The following is a 14,102-nucleotide window of genomic DNA, read 5'->3' as shown; positions in this document are numbered from 1 at the left end:
CAGAGCGTCGATTTCTAATATGCTAGTGCCGTCAGCGCCAAGCAAGGGCTCTGGAGGGATGTCAGCATGTCAGTTTCTTGGGAGCACAGAAAACTTCCAGTCCCACAGCTGCTCTCCGGCAGGCTTGCTGTTTTTGATGCAACAGTGGTTTCCTGTAAATGTACAGAAATAAGCAGTTGCAGTGATTGTTCACCAAGTGTTCTCAAAAATTGAAAAGCGTAAAGTTAGCTGCGAATGTTTTGTGTAAATCTGAGCAATTTTCTACTTGGTGTTTCATGTTCGACTTAGCAATTTTTGAACAAAAATATGTCAGCCAAACAAACAGGAGCCGAATGGTGCCTACTATGTGAGTGGCCATGGGTTGAGCCATGCAACCCTGGAATAAGTCGTTCCTAATGATGGCCTTGGTTTCTTTTTTAAAAATTCGCATTTGCCCCTCAAGGGCTTCTGTTACCTGTTTATGCAAATCCAAAAAGTTTCCTATGGTTTCATAATATTTTTCTGTGAATTTCTTTTTCTGCTCTGTGATTATAGACACGTTAGCAAAATACAAAGGATTTTTAGATATTTGTTAAAACTTTAGAAAAATGGACAAGGAAAATGAGTAAGTGGGAGGCGAACATTAATTTTGACCATTTAGTTTTTATTTAAGAAATTAAAATAAGGATGATATGATGAAAAAGAGCCTCTGAGATGTAAAATAGTCTGTTAGGGCGTCACAGGAGGGTCAGGTGGTGGGGGTCTTAGAAATTCTTAGAAGGTAAGATGGTGGGATGAGATGTTCAGATAAGTAGAGGAGTCATTCTGAAAAGTAGCAACGGCCACATGTTAGTTTTTACAGGGACCATTAGATTTAGAGTTTTATCAAATGAAGTGTCTGCTACATTTCTTTCCATGGGCAGCACTACTGTGTTCTTCCTTTGGGTAACCCCTCATGGCCTGGGTTTGTACTCGTAGGGTCACAGAGCCCTTGCTCTGCTTTGTACCATCCATCCCCTAGAACTAAGTAGAGAGTGACAGGAAGTGTGAATTTACTTACGTGTTCCTTTTGGCACAAATGCCCTGAGAACTCGTGCATTCCAATTTGGCCCCTTGCAGAAGCCTGTCTGCCCATGCTGAGTGACGATGGGGCGTCAGGAGAGCCCAGCATGATGACGTTCTTGTAGCTCAGCGGACGGCCGGGCCCAGGGGTTTAGTTTCTCAGTGTGCTGAGAAGGGCCCAGGGCCCAGGGTTTTCTGAATTCCTGGCAGGCAGGAGCCTTAGGCTCAGACTGAGTCGGAGGAGGGAGCTTCCGGGGTTGCCCATCCCTGGGCTCGCTTTGAGGCTCCCGTCCAGATCCTGCTGTGCCTGACCTCTTGAGTCAGTGGTACATCCTCTGACATGATGGATGGAATCTTGAGGATTGTGCATTCCTATGGAATCCCTTTAATCTTTTAGTGTCTGATGGGAACCACATTCTGTATAGTCTGTTCCTGTTTCATGCTGAAGGCATCTTTTAATAGGGCATTAATTGAATTCCATCATGGAAAGCCCATAGTACATGCATATTAGAAAAAACATCCACAGTTTTGTTTTATACCAAAAGCTTTGCATTGGCTTTTCCCCCCTTGTACAGCAAGATAACAGGGAGATGTTTCGAAGTGTGCAGCACATGATCTACGATCTCATCGAGTGGCGATCGCAGATTCTTTCTGGAACCCTGCCCCAGGATGAACTCAAAGAACTGAAGAAGAAGGTCACTGCTAAAATTGATTATGGAAACAGGTTTGTTTATTTGAAAGATGATTTCATGCTTAAATTATCCAATACAATAATATTACCATAAGCCTTGAGGAGACTACAGTCACATGTTATCATAAAACAAATTTTCTAATGTCAAATAATGGCATGGTTTTCATTTTTAAAAGGATGAGGTGTTTTCTATTGGATCCTGGCAGTCAGGTGTTTTCTGAGTCACTGTACAAACCTTATCTTGTTCTCCAGAAGCCGGGGCTTGGGGAGCCTGTCAGTTTCCCTTTTCTGGAGGGGACCCAGCAGGATTTCTCCTGATAAGGAACTTTTACTTTCTGCTCACAGTATTTGACTTTGAGTCCAGGTATCATAACAAGCACCAGACTTCTTTCTGTGGAACCTAAGTTCTCAGCAGTGGAAGGGACATCAAAGGTCACCTTAAGACTTGTTACCAGTGTAGGGATGCCAGATTTTGGCAAACGTAAATACAGCCAGTTAAATGTGAATTCCAGATAAACAACAGATGTGAATTCCAGATAAACAACAGATAAGTTTTTGGTCTAAGTGTGTCTTATGCCAAGTTCCCATCTATAGCAGGCGTCCACCCAGCTCTGCTTGAATGCCTTCCACAGTGGTGTGCTCGCGCCCTCGTAGAGCTGCAGGTTATAGCATTAGCAAGCATTTCTGAGGCTTAAATGGAAGTGACTTGCTTCCTCCTAATTCTGCCAGGTTTACAGAATGAGGCCATGCCCTCTCCCACAGGGTAACTACTTGGTTGTCCATATAATTTCAGAACTGCAAAAAGCCTTAAAAAGAATCCGGTCATATGGTTTCCCAGTGCTGGCCCATATCACATCACTTGGAGAACTTTCAAAATGCAGAATCCTGAGACTTAATTACTCCTTAAGATTCTGATTTCTGATGTCTGGAATGCTAGCTGGAGATCTCAGCTTTTAAAAATAGAGTTGGGCCACGATGGACAGCAGATTGGGAAACTTCTGGTTTAGCACGTCCCCCTCATTTTATACATGGGGACAGAAAACTCCAGGAAGAGGAGAGGTTTGCCTCCAGCTATTCAGCTAAAGGGGGGCCTGGATGAACTGAGGAAGCTTTTAGAGGTAGCGTTTAGATTAGTCAGGGTACAGGAGAAGGTTTTTGTTATTTGTTTTTTACCACAGACTTCTGGGTATAGGAAATTAGATACTGTTGCAGTGATGACCAGTTCAAGACCACCTGCTTAAAAAAACAAACTTCTGGGGCTTTGATTTTATTTTCCCGTGGAGTATTGTGTTTTGAATTTAGGTTCAGAAACCACCTGTTTAATTTAGCTGCAGGAAGCTACCAAAGTACATTATGTCACAGAATAACCTACTTACGAAAGGAAGTGTTTCCAAATGTAATTTGCTACTTAGATGGGAAATAGTAGTCCTTATTAAGACAGCTTTTTGCCCGAGTAACTCAAGGCTATTCCGTAATTTCTCTAAAGCCCATTGCTCAGTGCATCTTGGTGGTTCCGTCTTCAGAAAACAAAATAATGCAAAGTAAAGTCAGAGTGTTGAAAGTCCATCTTTAAGAGGGTTTCTGGGAGACATTTGAGAATGACTAAAGTCATGGGTGCTTACTCTAGAAAAATACACGTATGTAACACACACATACAATGATATGTGTTATTTCAGTGGGGTTTTCATTCCCCTCTCCTGAAAGGTGCTTTAGGTTTCCTGGAATTGGTGTCCAATGGTGTTGAGTCTCTTGCTGTGCTAAGATTTACCTTCATAGTGGAATTTCACCATGGATTCCAGGCCACCTGTGCACTGACTGCACATAGAATGGTTGGCATGAGGAAGACCCCTGACAGGCCACTTCCTGTGACAGTGCCCATGTGGCGTTTTGGAAGGAGCGTGGGGTCTGCAATGAGAAGGTTTTGACTCGAATCCAGCCTCTGGGCTCTTCCAGGGATTTCTCTGAGCTTAGGTTTCCTCCTTTGTGCAATGGGCCTAACCTGGCAGGACTGAGGTGAAGAGTACATGGCAGAATGTATGCAGCAGGCTGGTGCACGGCCTGGGCCTCCTTTCCTCAGGGAGCCTGATTCTGTTTGCCTGCAGGACCCCTTGGGCCAGTCCTCCTTCAAAGGGAGGTCTTCTTAGCTCCACCCACACCAGCGCTGGCCCCACCCATGGCAGCACTGACTCCTCCCACAGCGGCACTGACTCCTCCCAGAGGCAGGTTCAGAGCTGGGATGCGCAGTGATATTTGGGAGGGAGGGGCTTTACCTCACGAAACATGTCTCAGTGAAAACTAACGAGAGCTTTAAAGGCCTTTTTAAAAACAATGTCTTTCTGTTCCTCTTGAGGCACCCCACCATCACTGCAACTACTGAACCTGTTTTCAAGCAGAGCATAAAGCCTCTGCCTGTTGCTTTAAAAGCCTGTTTCCCCTCATGCTGTTGACATGCCCGGTTGGTCTTGCTTCACCGTCAGTGAATTTGCTCAATTGATATTAAAAGGAAAAAAATAGGCTTCTGTGATTGCCTTCCGCATGGTGCCCTGGCCCAACATAATTCTGAAAACTAAACCTGTTTGACAGGTTCTCAGACCCACCCCAGCTGTCAGGTGTGCGACCTTCAGAGATCTGGGAGGTTCCTTTGCCTGGATGGAGCCTGTATGCCAAGTCAGCTTCCCTTAGAAATTTGCAATTGTTACAGACATTGCTTCTAACAGACTGTTTCCTTTGTTGTATGGTTAAAAAAAAAAGGCCTGCCTCCATAGCCTTGTTACTAGCAGGAAGAAACCCCCAAAAGTAAAGTATAAGGCATCTGGTTAAGTTGTCTTTAAAAAGAAAACCAGAAAACACAGGACGAGCACAACTTTTGGTTTCTTTCTTTATAGAATTGCCTTTATTTCTTCAAGGAAAATTGTAAAAATCACCTAGCAGTTTTGTCACCCTAATATATGTGGGTGACCCCAACTTTCTGTGATTTTTTTTTTTTGCTCGGGTGGTAGGACTGAAATTGTGTTAGAGAACTGAAAGCTCTTGTTTTGTGTCCACGAAGTTCCGAATTCTTGTTGTTCTAGAATTCTTGATTTGGACTTGGTGGTGAGAGATGAAGATGGGAACATTTTGGACCCGGAACTAACGAGCACGATTAGTCTCTTCAGAGCTCATGAAGTAGCTTCTAAACAAGTAGAGGAAAGATTACAAGAAGAAAAAGTAAGTTCATCTCTGTGCAGCGTGCTGTTGGCTTCTGGAATGTGTTTTCTCGATTTCCAGCATGAGTAAAACATCAAAGAAACTCAGAATCTGCACTAAAAAGGACCTGAGAAGGTGCATTTACACACTGTATTTCGCACAGTGATGAATGGAAAGGGAGCCCAGTGTCATCATGTTGCTCGTGATGCCCTTGAAGGGGGTGTGGCATTGTGCCACTTCTTAGGAGGCAGGGTCTTAGTGATGTTGACTTCGTTCTCATCTCATGGGAAACAGTACCTGCCTTTCCTCTGGGTAGGAGTAGGGGAATATTATTAAGTATTAGTATTAATAGTACTCTAAACTCCATGAGGGCAGGGAACACCTCTTTTATTGATCTTTTTCGTCTTCTGTGGCCTTCAATGTATCTTGTATATAATAGATAATCAGAAATCGACTGAGTCATCCATTTATTTAGCAAAAGTTTTTACTTTTGCCAGGTATGGAGGACATAATGAAGAATGACAGAGGTGTCCTTGGAGGGTTTAGTCTAACGGGAGAACCAGACATTAAAAAAGCAACTTGCATGTTTTAATCACCATTCTGATTCACTGATAGACAACTGATCATTTTGTGTTTCTGAAGAAAATGCTTAATACAAACTGTTAAAGGATTGTGACCATTGCACAGGGCATTATTAGTTTCAGCTGGGTGCATGCATGTTTTGAGAACTGAAATTGGGGACAAGGGAGTGACTCTGAGTGGCATCGCTGTAGTTGCACAGTTTTCTGTCCTGCCGAGGATAAAAAAGCAAGGGTTAGCGAAGAGAGTTGCTTATGTCAACTTTGCGTTTTGTTTGCACTTACAGTCTCAAAAGCAGAACATAGATATTAACAGACAAGCTAAGTTTGCTGCCACCCCTTCTCTGGCCTTGTTTGTCAACCTCAAGAATGTGGTTTGTAAAATCGGAGAAGATGCTGAAGTGCTCATGTCTCTCTATGATCCTGCGGAGTCCAAATTCATCAGGTCGGTGACCTTGCCTGGCTGCTGTCTTTGTCTTTGGTTAGTGTTAGGAAAATTGCTGCACAGCCGTCACCAAGTCTCGCTCTTGAACGAGAGCCCTTGGGGTGACCAGCTGGCCAGATGTCCCCCTGCAGCTGGACTGGTGTTCCTCTGGGGCGGTGTGACAGCAGCTAGCTTGGGCTTTGTCTGGGGTTAGCTTTCTTGCTTGTACATGGATATCTGATTGTAGAGTTTTAGTATTGTAATGTTTTGAGAACCTGGCAGCTGGAGATGAAAGTAATGTTTACTATGTTGCCGCCATAGGATTTTATGTTTCCAGACCCCCCAAATGTCACTCTTGTCTTAGTATTAGTTGTTTGAACTTTTGTTAGCTGCGAGTCATTTCTGGACTTTTGACCTATTGTTATTTCGCCAACATGATTGGTTGAATACAGTGTCTAGAATAGTATCTGCCACATAAAACCTCTCAATGAATATTTATTGAACAAAATGCAGCAAATTCATCTCTGCTGTTCATGTCATTTCTGAGGTCTCTTTCCTAGTTCCTGCTTTTGTCCCTCACTGTAACTTCCTCTTTGTCCAGATGGAAAAAGGATGTGAGTTTCAACTGTGTGTGTATTTCAAACTCCAGTACCTTCATTTTTATTATTTAAAAATTTAAAAATTAGTATATGACAGAAAATGGAACAAATTCTCATTTCTGATAAGGACTTTATTTCCTCTTGATGTGGGATTCCATTTATATTGTTAGGTCATATTTGATCTGTCATAGGCTCTCAAATAAGTATGCCATGTTTATTTTACACTATAAGTGAATAGATGGCGAATTTTAGACTAGTGAATCCACATGAAAAGTATGCTTTTAAAGTAATAAACCTGGAAATGCCATTCGCAAATAGTTCCATTGCAGTTAAAACCCTAGACGTCCAAAATTAAAACCTCCTAAGAATTTTGTGCCGGCCATCCTCAGCTATGACCTTGTGTGGGAAATTACTTGTGGTGTGTGTCAATAGAAGAGTAGCCCTGTTTGAAGTTGGTGGTATTTTTGCACTTTCACGATTGTCTGCACTGTGGACCTCTGTGGTATTAATTCTAAGTCACTGCGTTTGTCCGCTTAGTACCCTGTTATATTTGGAAAACTAATTTTCTTTTCTTTCTTTTTCAAGTGAAAACTACCTGGTTCGTTGGTCAAGTTCAGGATTGCCCAAAGACATAGACAGATTACATAATTTGCGAGCTGTTTTTACTGTAAGTGCCTCGAAAGATGGTCAGTTGAATCATTCACGGTTCTAATGATTGTTTTTAATGACCTCCTGCTGACTTCTCACCACGCTAGGGCATGAGTCCTCCGAGTACCTCGAGTGCATGTTGACTTGGTAGTAATAAGCTGCCTTCCCAGACACCTTCCGGGTCTCTCGCTCCCCTTAGAATCCCCATGACATGGATTCACTCCAGCTCGTCTCTTAAACTTGTATCTTTCGCTCACTTAACATTAATTGACTTCTTTTATTTGGTTTCTTTTGTCATAGGAGTAACTTACTAAAGTGCTAAAACCTGGTTGGAGAAGAGTCCCAATCCATCTTTCTTCTGGCCGTTTCAGTTGAACCTGCATTGAGTAATGGTTCTCCAAAATAATTTATGGAAATTAATATTTCTAGGACCTCGGGAGCAAAGACCTGAAGAGGGAGAAAATCAGTTTTGTTTGTCAGATCGTCCGTGTGGGTCGCATGGAGCTGAGGGACAACAGCACCAGGAAACTGACCTCGGGCTTACGGCGACCGTTCGGAGCGGCCGGTAATCATGTCTCCCCTTCTTCCTGAGTTTCAAGGTCGTCACCCTCCCCGTGAATAAGAGCTGCTGCTGAATATTGGACAGTGGGCCGTTTTGATTTATAAGCTTCTCTGTTGGGGAGAAAAAAATCTTTTAGTTTCTTTCTGTGAGGTCTCAAGTTGATGTGCAGTTCAGGAAGCTTTGGTCCACGAGTTTCAGATGTCAATCATGTATTTGGTTTTAAAGTGGATCGCATCTCCTGGGGGGGACCCTGACTCACATTCTCAGCCTGGAGGGAAGCCAGTCAGGGGAGGTTTTGGGGGTTTCTGGACTCGGTAATTGACTGACTGGGGAGTGAATCTGCACCCAGCCGTCAAAGTGATGAAGAGGTGGAAGGAGCGCAGGCCTGGGGAGGACACAGGCATTTTAAAACAGGTGCTTTTATCCTCCATGTGCGAGCTCTGTGATTCTGGTGACAGCACAGGGGAGGGGGAGGGGAGTTCTCTCTGAGGAGGGAAGTGTCCCCAGGAGTCCTCATCAGTCCACCTCTTTCAGTGTCACTCAGTCTTCACCGTTTGGGGAGCGCGTTTGTCCCATGGTGGGGTGGCTGCGGCAGACCCCCGCTTAGTTATGGCCGCTTGTGGTCCTTGGGGTTTGCATGACTCTGTATGTGGGGAAGGTTCTTCCTTCTGACACGTAGTTGGTTTCCAGGCTACCAGGAAACCCAGGGCTCTGCTGGTTTTGTTTTGTTTTGTTTTTAACCCCTTTTAAGTAGACTTCATTTGTAGAATAGTTTTTAAGTCCTTAACAAAATGGAGCAGACTACAGAAATTTCATGGGTTTCTCATGTGGCCCCCACCCCCGTCCCCACACATGCACAGCCTCCCCCACTATCCACAGCAGCGTGAGAGGAGCATTTGTTTCAGCTAGTGAACCTACGTTAACACGACATTCCCTCCCAAGTCCGTAGTTTAGATCCCAGCTCCTTGGAGTGCACCCTGCGGGTTTGGACAAATGTACAATGACATGTATACTCCATTCTAGTACCCTACAGAGGTTTCCCTGCTGTTAAAAATCCATTGTGCCCTGCCTGGATTTTTTTTGAGAAATGGATCAAATAATTTAAATAAATGATTTGTTACTTCATAAAAATTTAATAATAACAACAGTGTAGGCATTATGAGAAAGAAGCACATTAACTCAATTTACTTCCATTTATCAGCAGGACTGAATCTTCTGTTTGCGAGTCACATTTTGAGGCTGAGGTTGCCTTTCTGAGGTCCTCATGACCACGGGCTTGGGAAATCCTTTCACGTTTTCATCCTTTGTGACTTGAATACATACTTTAAAATTGCACCTCTGTTTTTCAGAACCTGTTGTATCTTTTATGTGCAATCCCTTTTTATAGTTGAAATACATACAGTTTTTCAGAATTCTTTTTCTCTTTCTCACCTCTGTGGTCCTTGTAAGGGAATATTGTATTTTTGTCTCGGGTGTGTCAGGCTTCCCTTAAGCGACCAGAGAGATCTGACAGTGCGTACAAGTTAGGCCTCTTTCCCCTCGGTGCTGTATTTTTTGGGTGGTTGGATTGCTGACTGACAGGTTCCTACAAATGTGTTGTCAGATTTCTTAGAACAGTGATGATGTCGAGACCAGAGACTAGCAGTTTTGCCCTCCTTTCATTAAGATGGGACTTTTCTGAGCTTCCATAGGTTGACCTTTCATGCTCCAGGAAGGCTTAGGGAGGCGGAGGGGAGAGGTTGAAAGTCACTCCTTACCCAGGGGGTCTGGAGTCAGGGCCACCCCTGGGTGGGCTGCGTGTCCCTATGAACAAGGAAGGGCAGGTGATCTGACGGCAGAGGTGGGGCAGGTAGTCATTTCTAATTCTGTGTAGTGGGGATTATACCTCATGATACCTCATCCTTGGCTTTTCTGTCTTGTGACCCTGGTACCCACTGGGCTCTGGGCCTCGGGGCTGCTGAAATGCGCCCAGTCCACGTTCCCGCCTTGCCTTCTGGGCTGCCTGCTGCCCTGTGAATTCTCTGGGGGGTGGCGGCTCCCTGCTGCTCCACTCCAGCCTGGGCAGGGCCCTTCCCCTGCTATGCAGTTGTAAAGAACCCGTGGGAGGTGCTTCGGAGATACCTGGGAGGCATTTTTTTCCTTTGTTGCAATATCGCAGACCTGTTGCTGTTGAAGTGGAGTTTTAGGTGTGAGCTGAGTCCTTCTGCTCTGTCCTGTGTACCTGTTGCCAGGTGGTTTGCATGTCTCCTGTCCCTGCATCGTGATGCCCTGTCACCTCTGGTGCTGAGCACCGAGCTTCGAGTAGGGCGAAGGTGGGGCGGTGCCAGCTTGCTCAGCTCCCATGTCATTCCAGTGGGGCCAGAATTCCTGGGCTGGTTAGCTGGTGTGTTTCTGCAAATAACAAGCAGGGACCTGAGCATTCTGCTGATACATCTTCCAACTTCCTCCTGACATCTCTCTGAGACAGGGGGAAAGGCCTTGCATCATGTGACCTGAATGTGTAAACTTTGGCACAAAAGATCAATATTTTAATGCAGCTGTTCTCAACCCTGTGTATGAGAACGGGCTGGTGACCCATTGAAACCTGTATTCCAGGCCATGCCCCACACCAGCCAGCTGAATCAGAACCTCTGCTTTAGTCAGCATTGCCTGGGAGCATCTGTGGGCACTGTGGCGCCCGGCGGGACTTTGCCGTCAGATCACGTGGCCTCCCTCGTTCGTAGGGACACGCAGCCCACCCAGGGGGCAGCCTTAAAGAGGGCACGCTTCTGCCCACCCAGGACAGCCTCCTGCCTGCGGCTCTCGTTCTGGTGAAGAAGGGACACTTCTCCATCTTGAAAGCTGATAAACTTTTGGGCAATCATATTCTGCTCATTCCTGTACAAGTCCAATGAACACATATGTATTTAATTTTAAGGTTTTATCCAGAATAACTTGTGCATGTTTGTGTCAACAGAGCCCACATGAGCCAAATGTTCCTGGGCCTTTAAGCCTACAGCTCTCCTTGTATTGAAAAAATTATGTGACTTTTTTTTATAGTGTAAAATTGATATAAAATTGTAAAAATTATGAAAAACAAAGAAAAGCATAATTAAAACAAGTCATTTCTAATTCTATGTAGTGGGGATAATACCTCATGATAATCTGATGTATTTCAAATTTTTTCCTCTATGTGTGTGGTTTTTTATGATTTTTTAAAACAAGATCACATAACACTGTGTCCTTTTTATTTTGGGCTTATTTATTTTTTTTGTCTCAGTCTATTTTTTTTTTTTTTTACCATCTAAAGCATTCTTAAGTGTATGGTTCAGTATTAAATATTATTCACATTGCATATTTTGTATTTTTTTTATCTTTTTAAAAGTAACATTGCATTAGAAACATTTCATTTTATGAAATATTATTCAAAAATTGGGATTTTCAGTGGCTACAATTTACAGCTGCTCCTTATTTCAACAACTCTTTATATTTGGGCTTCGAGGGTATTTCCTGCTTGGTGGTATGGTAGCTGTGCAGTGGGTGTCCATGCACTTGGACTCTCTCCCCTCTGGCTGTTTGGGAAGGGTGAGCCCCCCCGAAGTGGGATTGCTGGGTTGGGGGGGGGTGTCTTGGCCACCTCGATGCTGCGTGCCCAGGTGCCCTGAGCAAGGGGTGCTGAGGCACCATCCCGAGCGCACGCAGCTCTCCCTTGCAGCACGTCTGTCGTCTTCTGCCCTCCTCTTTCCCGCCTTGGCCGTCCCTGACGCTCTGACACCACTGTCCACCGTGCCTCTCCTGCCTGCATCCCGGCATCCTGCCATGTCACCTGTTGGCTGGGCCTCTCATGCCCCCCTCGCCCCCCAAGCGCAGTGACTGCACACAGCTGCACTCCTGGCTTTCTTAAGACCGACCCTTGTGCCTGAACATCGGGACCCTAGGCTGTCAGTTTGGGGGTGATTCTCCCCAGTCCTTCCTCTCCTCCTTGGGGCTTGGGACGCGGGCCTGCAGGGGCTGTCACTTCCAGGGAGTGGGGGGACTAAGGCTGCTTTCGGCTTGCTGGTGCTCACACTGAGGCTGCCCTTCTTGCTCACTTGCTGCCTTTCTGCAACGAGTGGCTGGGCCCCTGCTGTGGCAGCCCGGGGCTCGGACGGGGGAGCTGGTCAGGAGGCTGACCACCGTCCGCGGGTGGGGTAAGTCCATGCTGGGGGAGGGAGCTCTGCGGCCACGTAGGAGGGCCGCCCGTGTGGGCTGGGCTGTGGGAGGTCCTGGGTTCAGGCTCGCCTTGCCTGACGCTGGGAGAATCCTCTGGCAGGTGGAGGCTGGAGTCCAGGCCATCCAGCTCTGGCACAACCACGAGTTGACACGGCTGTGTATTAGCCATTCTTCGGCCTGGATCTCCGGATGCATTCGTCGGCTCTTTGCTGTACGTGTAGCACTAGCGTAGCCGAGTGTGTGGGGCTCTTCTCCCTCAGGACACACCTTGAGGGCTCCATGGGCTCCACCAAACTAGCCAGAAAGTGGGGATGCCTCATTCCGGTCCTACCAGTTCCTCTCCGTTTCTGGCGGTACTGGTCGGAGCTTGGGCGTCGGAGGCTTCCTAGCTGTCTGCGCAGTCATTCATTTGTGTCACTGAGCCTCAGCGTCCTCAGCCGTGTAGTGGGTGATTGTGAACACTAGCTGTCAAGTGTCCCTGGAAACGGGGTCCACAGACACCAGCATGGCGCTGGTCAGTCATAGGTACTTTTGTGTTGTCTTCTTGGGAGGAATGCAGCTGCCATCCAATGCTCGTCCCTCACCACATGGTGGCTCTTAAAAGGTGAATGAATGAAATCAAAGCAAAAATTCAGTTTGTCCATCACACTGGCCACCTTTTAGGTGTTCAGTGGAATTAAGCATTTCGCCGTCATACAGAGCTCTGTTGGCCAATGCAGCTCTAGAGAGCTCATGGGAATCATAGGGGAAAGAGGTTGGTAAATGGAACTCTGCCATTCGAGCCCCTATCCCATATAGGCAGGCATTTTCAGGTAACTTAATTTGTCTTTCAAACATGGAAATACTTTAAACTTGAACATAAAAACATTCTACCATACAGTTTATGCTGTTTGTCAGAAAACACTCTGATGTTCATTTGTTTGTGTTCTATGATTATAGCATTTAAGCAAAGCAATCTCTGTTCTTTTCTTGTCCCCAGTGATGGATGTAACAGATATAATAAATGGAAAAGTAGACGATGAAGATAAACAGCACTTCATTCCCTTTCAGCCGTAAGTATGGAGCAAAGTACTCAACCAGATATAATATGGAAAATGTATGTTTGTAATAATTATACTCATAATTAAGTTTATAAATTCAACATAAATAGGGATTATTTTATAATAATGAAAATTGTTTTGTCACTGCTATTGTGCAGGGCATTCTTGTAGCCACAGATCCTGGGTTAAAGTTTGTTTATGGTCTTACAAGTAGATTTTTGTACATGATCCGAACTGCCTTATCACCTAGGACATGGAGAATTACAGTTCTACTCTGAGCATGAACGTTTCCTTACATAATTGATTTATTCTACTAGCTAGTCACAATTTTCAAAATATTATACTTTCAAATTTATCACAGGAGGTTGCTGTTTTTAAAATAGAAAACCAAGCAAAATAATGACAAATTCTTTTGTAAAGTAGAAAATAATACTTTAAGCAATTAATCACACTGCTGATTTTTCTGTCTCTCTTGTTGCTTAGAGTGGACGCTATCTATGCTTGATATTTTTAGGATTTGTCTAGTTTCTGACCTGAAGTCTGTAGCGAGGTGTGGGAATGGAAAGCATTTGGAGATGATTTGTTCCACTGTTTGTCTGATTTGAAGGTGGATTCCCTGGAAAAAGCTGAAAGAATTGGTTTTACTTTCTTGGGGATTAAAGCAAGAGGCACTCAGCTAATAGTCTATGGCCACTTCTCAGGCACTTCTCTGCCTCAGACAGAGGTGGAGAGAAAGAAAGAGGCATTAGAATGGTTCAGGTTAATCGAAAGAGACAGTTTCCCCCTGGGGGTGTGAAACCTTAGAGGAAGAGTAAATGCCGAGACAAGTTGGCGTGACCTGTCACGGTGCCCTGTTCTGTCCTCCTCCTTATCTGTTTTCATGTACCTGTTTCCTTTGAAAAAAATGTTATACCAGACATTTTTACATGGTTTTCAGGTGTTGGCTGAGGAGTTTGGAGGCTGGAGGTCCCCAGTGGGTGGTTGCAGGGGTCCTGTCTGGGGGGTGGGAGGTGGGCAGGAGACATGAGGTCAGCTTCCCCTGACGCCATGTAACCTTGCACGGCAGACCATCCGACTCGGCTCCTGGCTTAAGAACCACTTGTTTAAAGTGGCAATGAAATTCTTTTGTGGATTTTAGTGAT

At 45.1% G+C, this 14,102-nt stretch overlaps 1 protein-coding gene across 2 annotated transcripts in view; it reads left to right on the top strand.

The window, feature by feature from the left end:
- The window catches only part of DOCK1 (dedicator of cytokinesis 1), a 466,830-nt gene that overhangs the window by 63,667 nt on the left and 389,061 nt on the right, over positions 1–14,102 (top strand). For both annotated transcript variants that reach the window (XM_073240131.1, XM_073240130.1), the window contains exons 6-11: positions 1,617–1,765; positions 4,804–4,939; positions 5,784–5,941; positions 7,105–7,186; positions 7,597–7,732; positions 12,900–12,972. In XM_073240131.1, the coding sequence (XP_073096232.1) occupies positions 1,617–1,765; positions 4,804–4,939; positions 5,784–5,941; positions 7,105–7,186; positions 7,597–7,732; positions 12,900–12,972 (734 nt within the window). The remainder of the gene's footprint in view (positions 1–1,616; positions 1,766–4,803; positions 4,940–5,783; positions 5,942–7,104; positions 7,187–7,596; positions 7,733–12,899; positions 12,973–14,102) is intronic.

Source organism: Manis javanica, chromosome 7 (genome assembly GCF_040802235.1).
Source record: "Manis javanica isolate MJ-LG chromosome 7, MJ_LKY, whole genome shotgun sequence".
In the NCBI taxonomy this organism is placed as follows: domain Eukaryota; kingdom Metazoa; phylum Chordata; class Mammalia; order Pholidota; family Manidae; genus Manis; species Manis javanica.
Note: the sequence above shows the minus strand (reverse complement) of the source record. Positions and strands in the feature narration are given on the sequence as shown.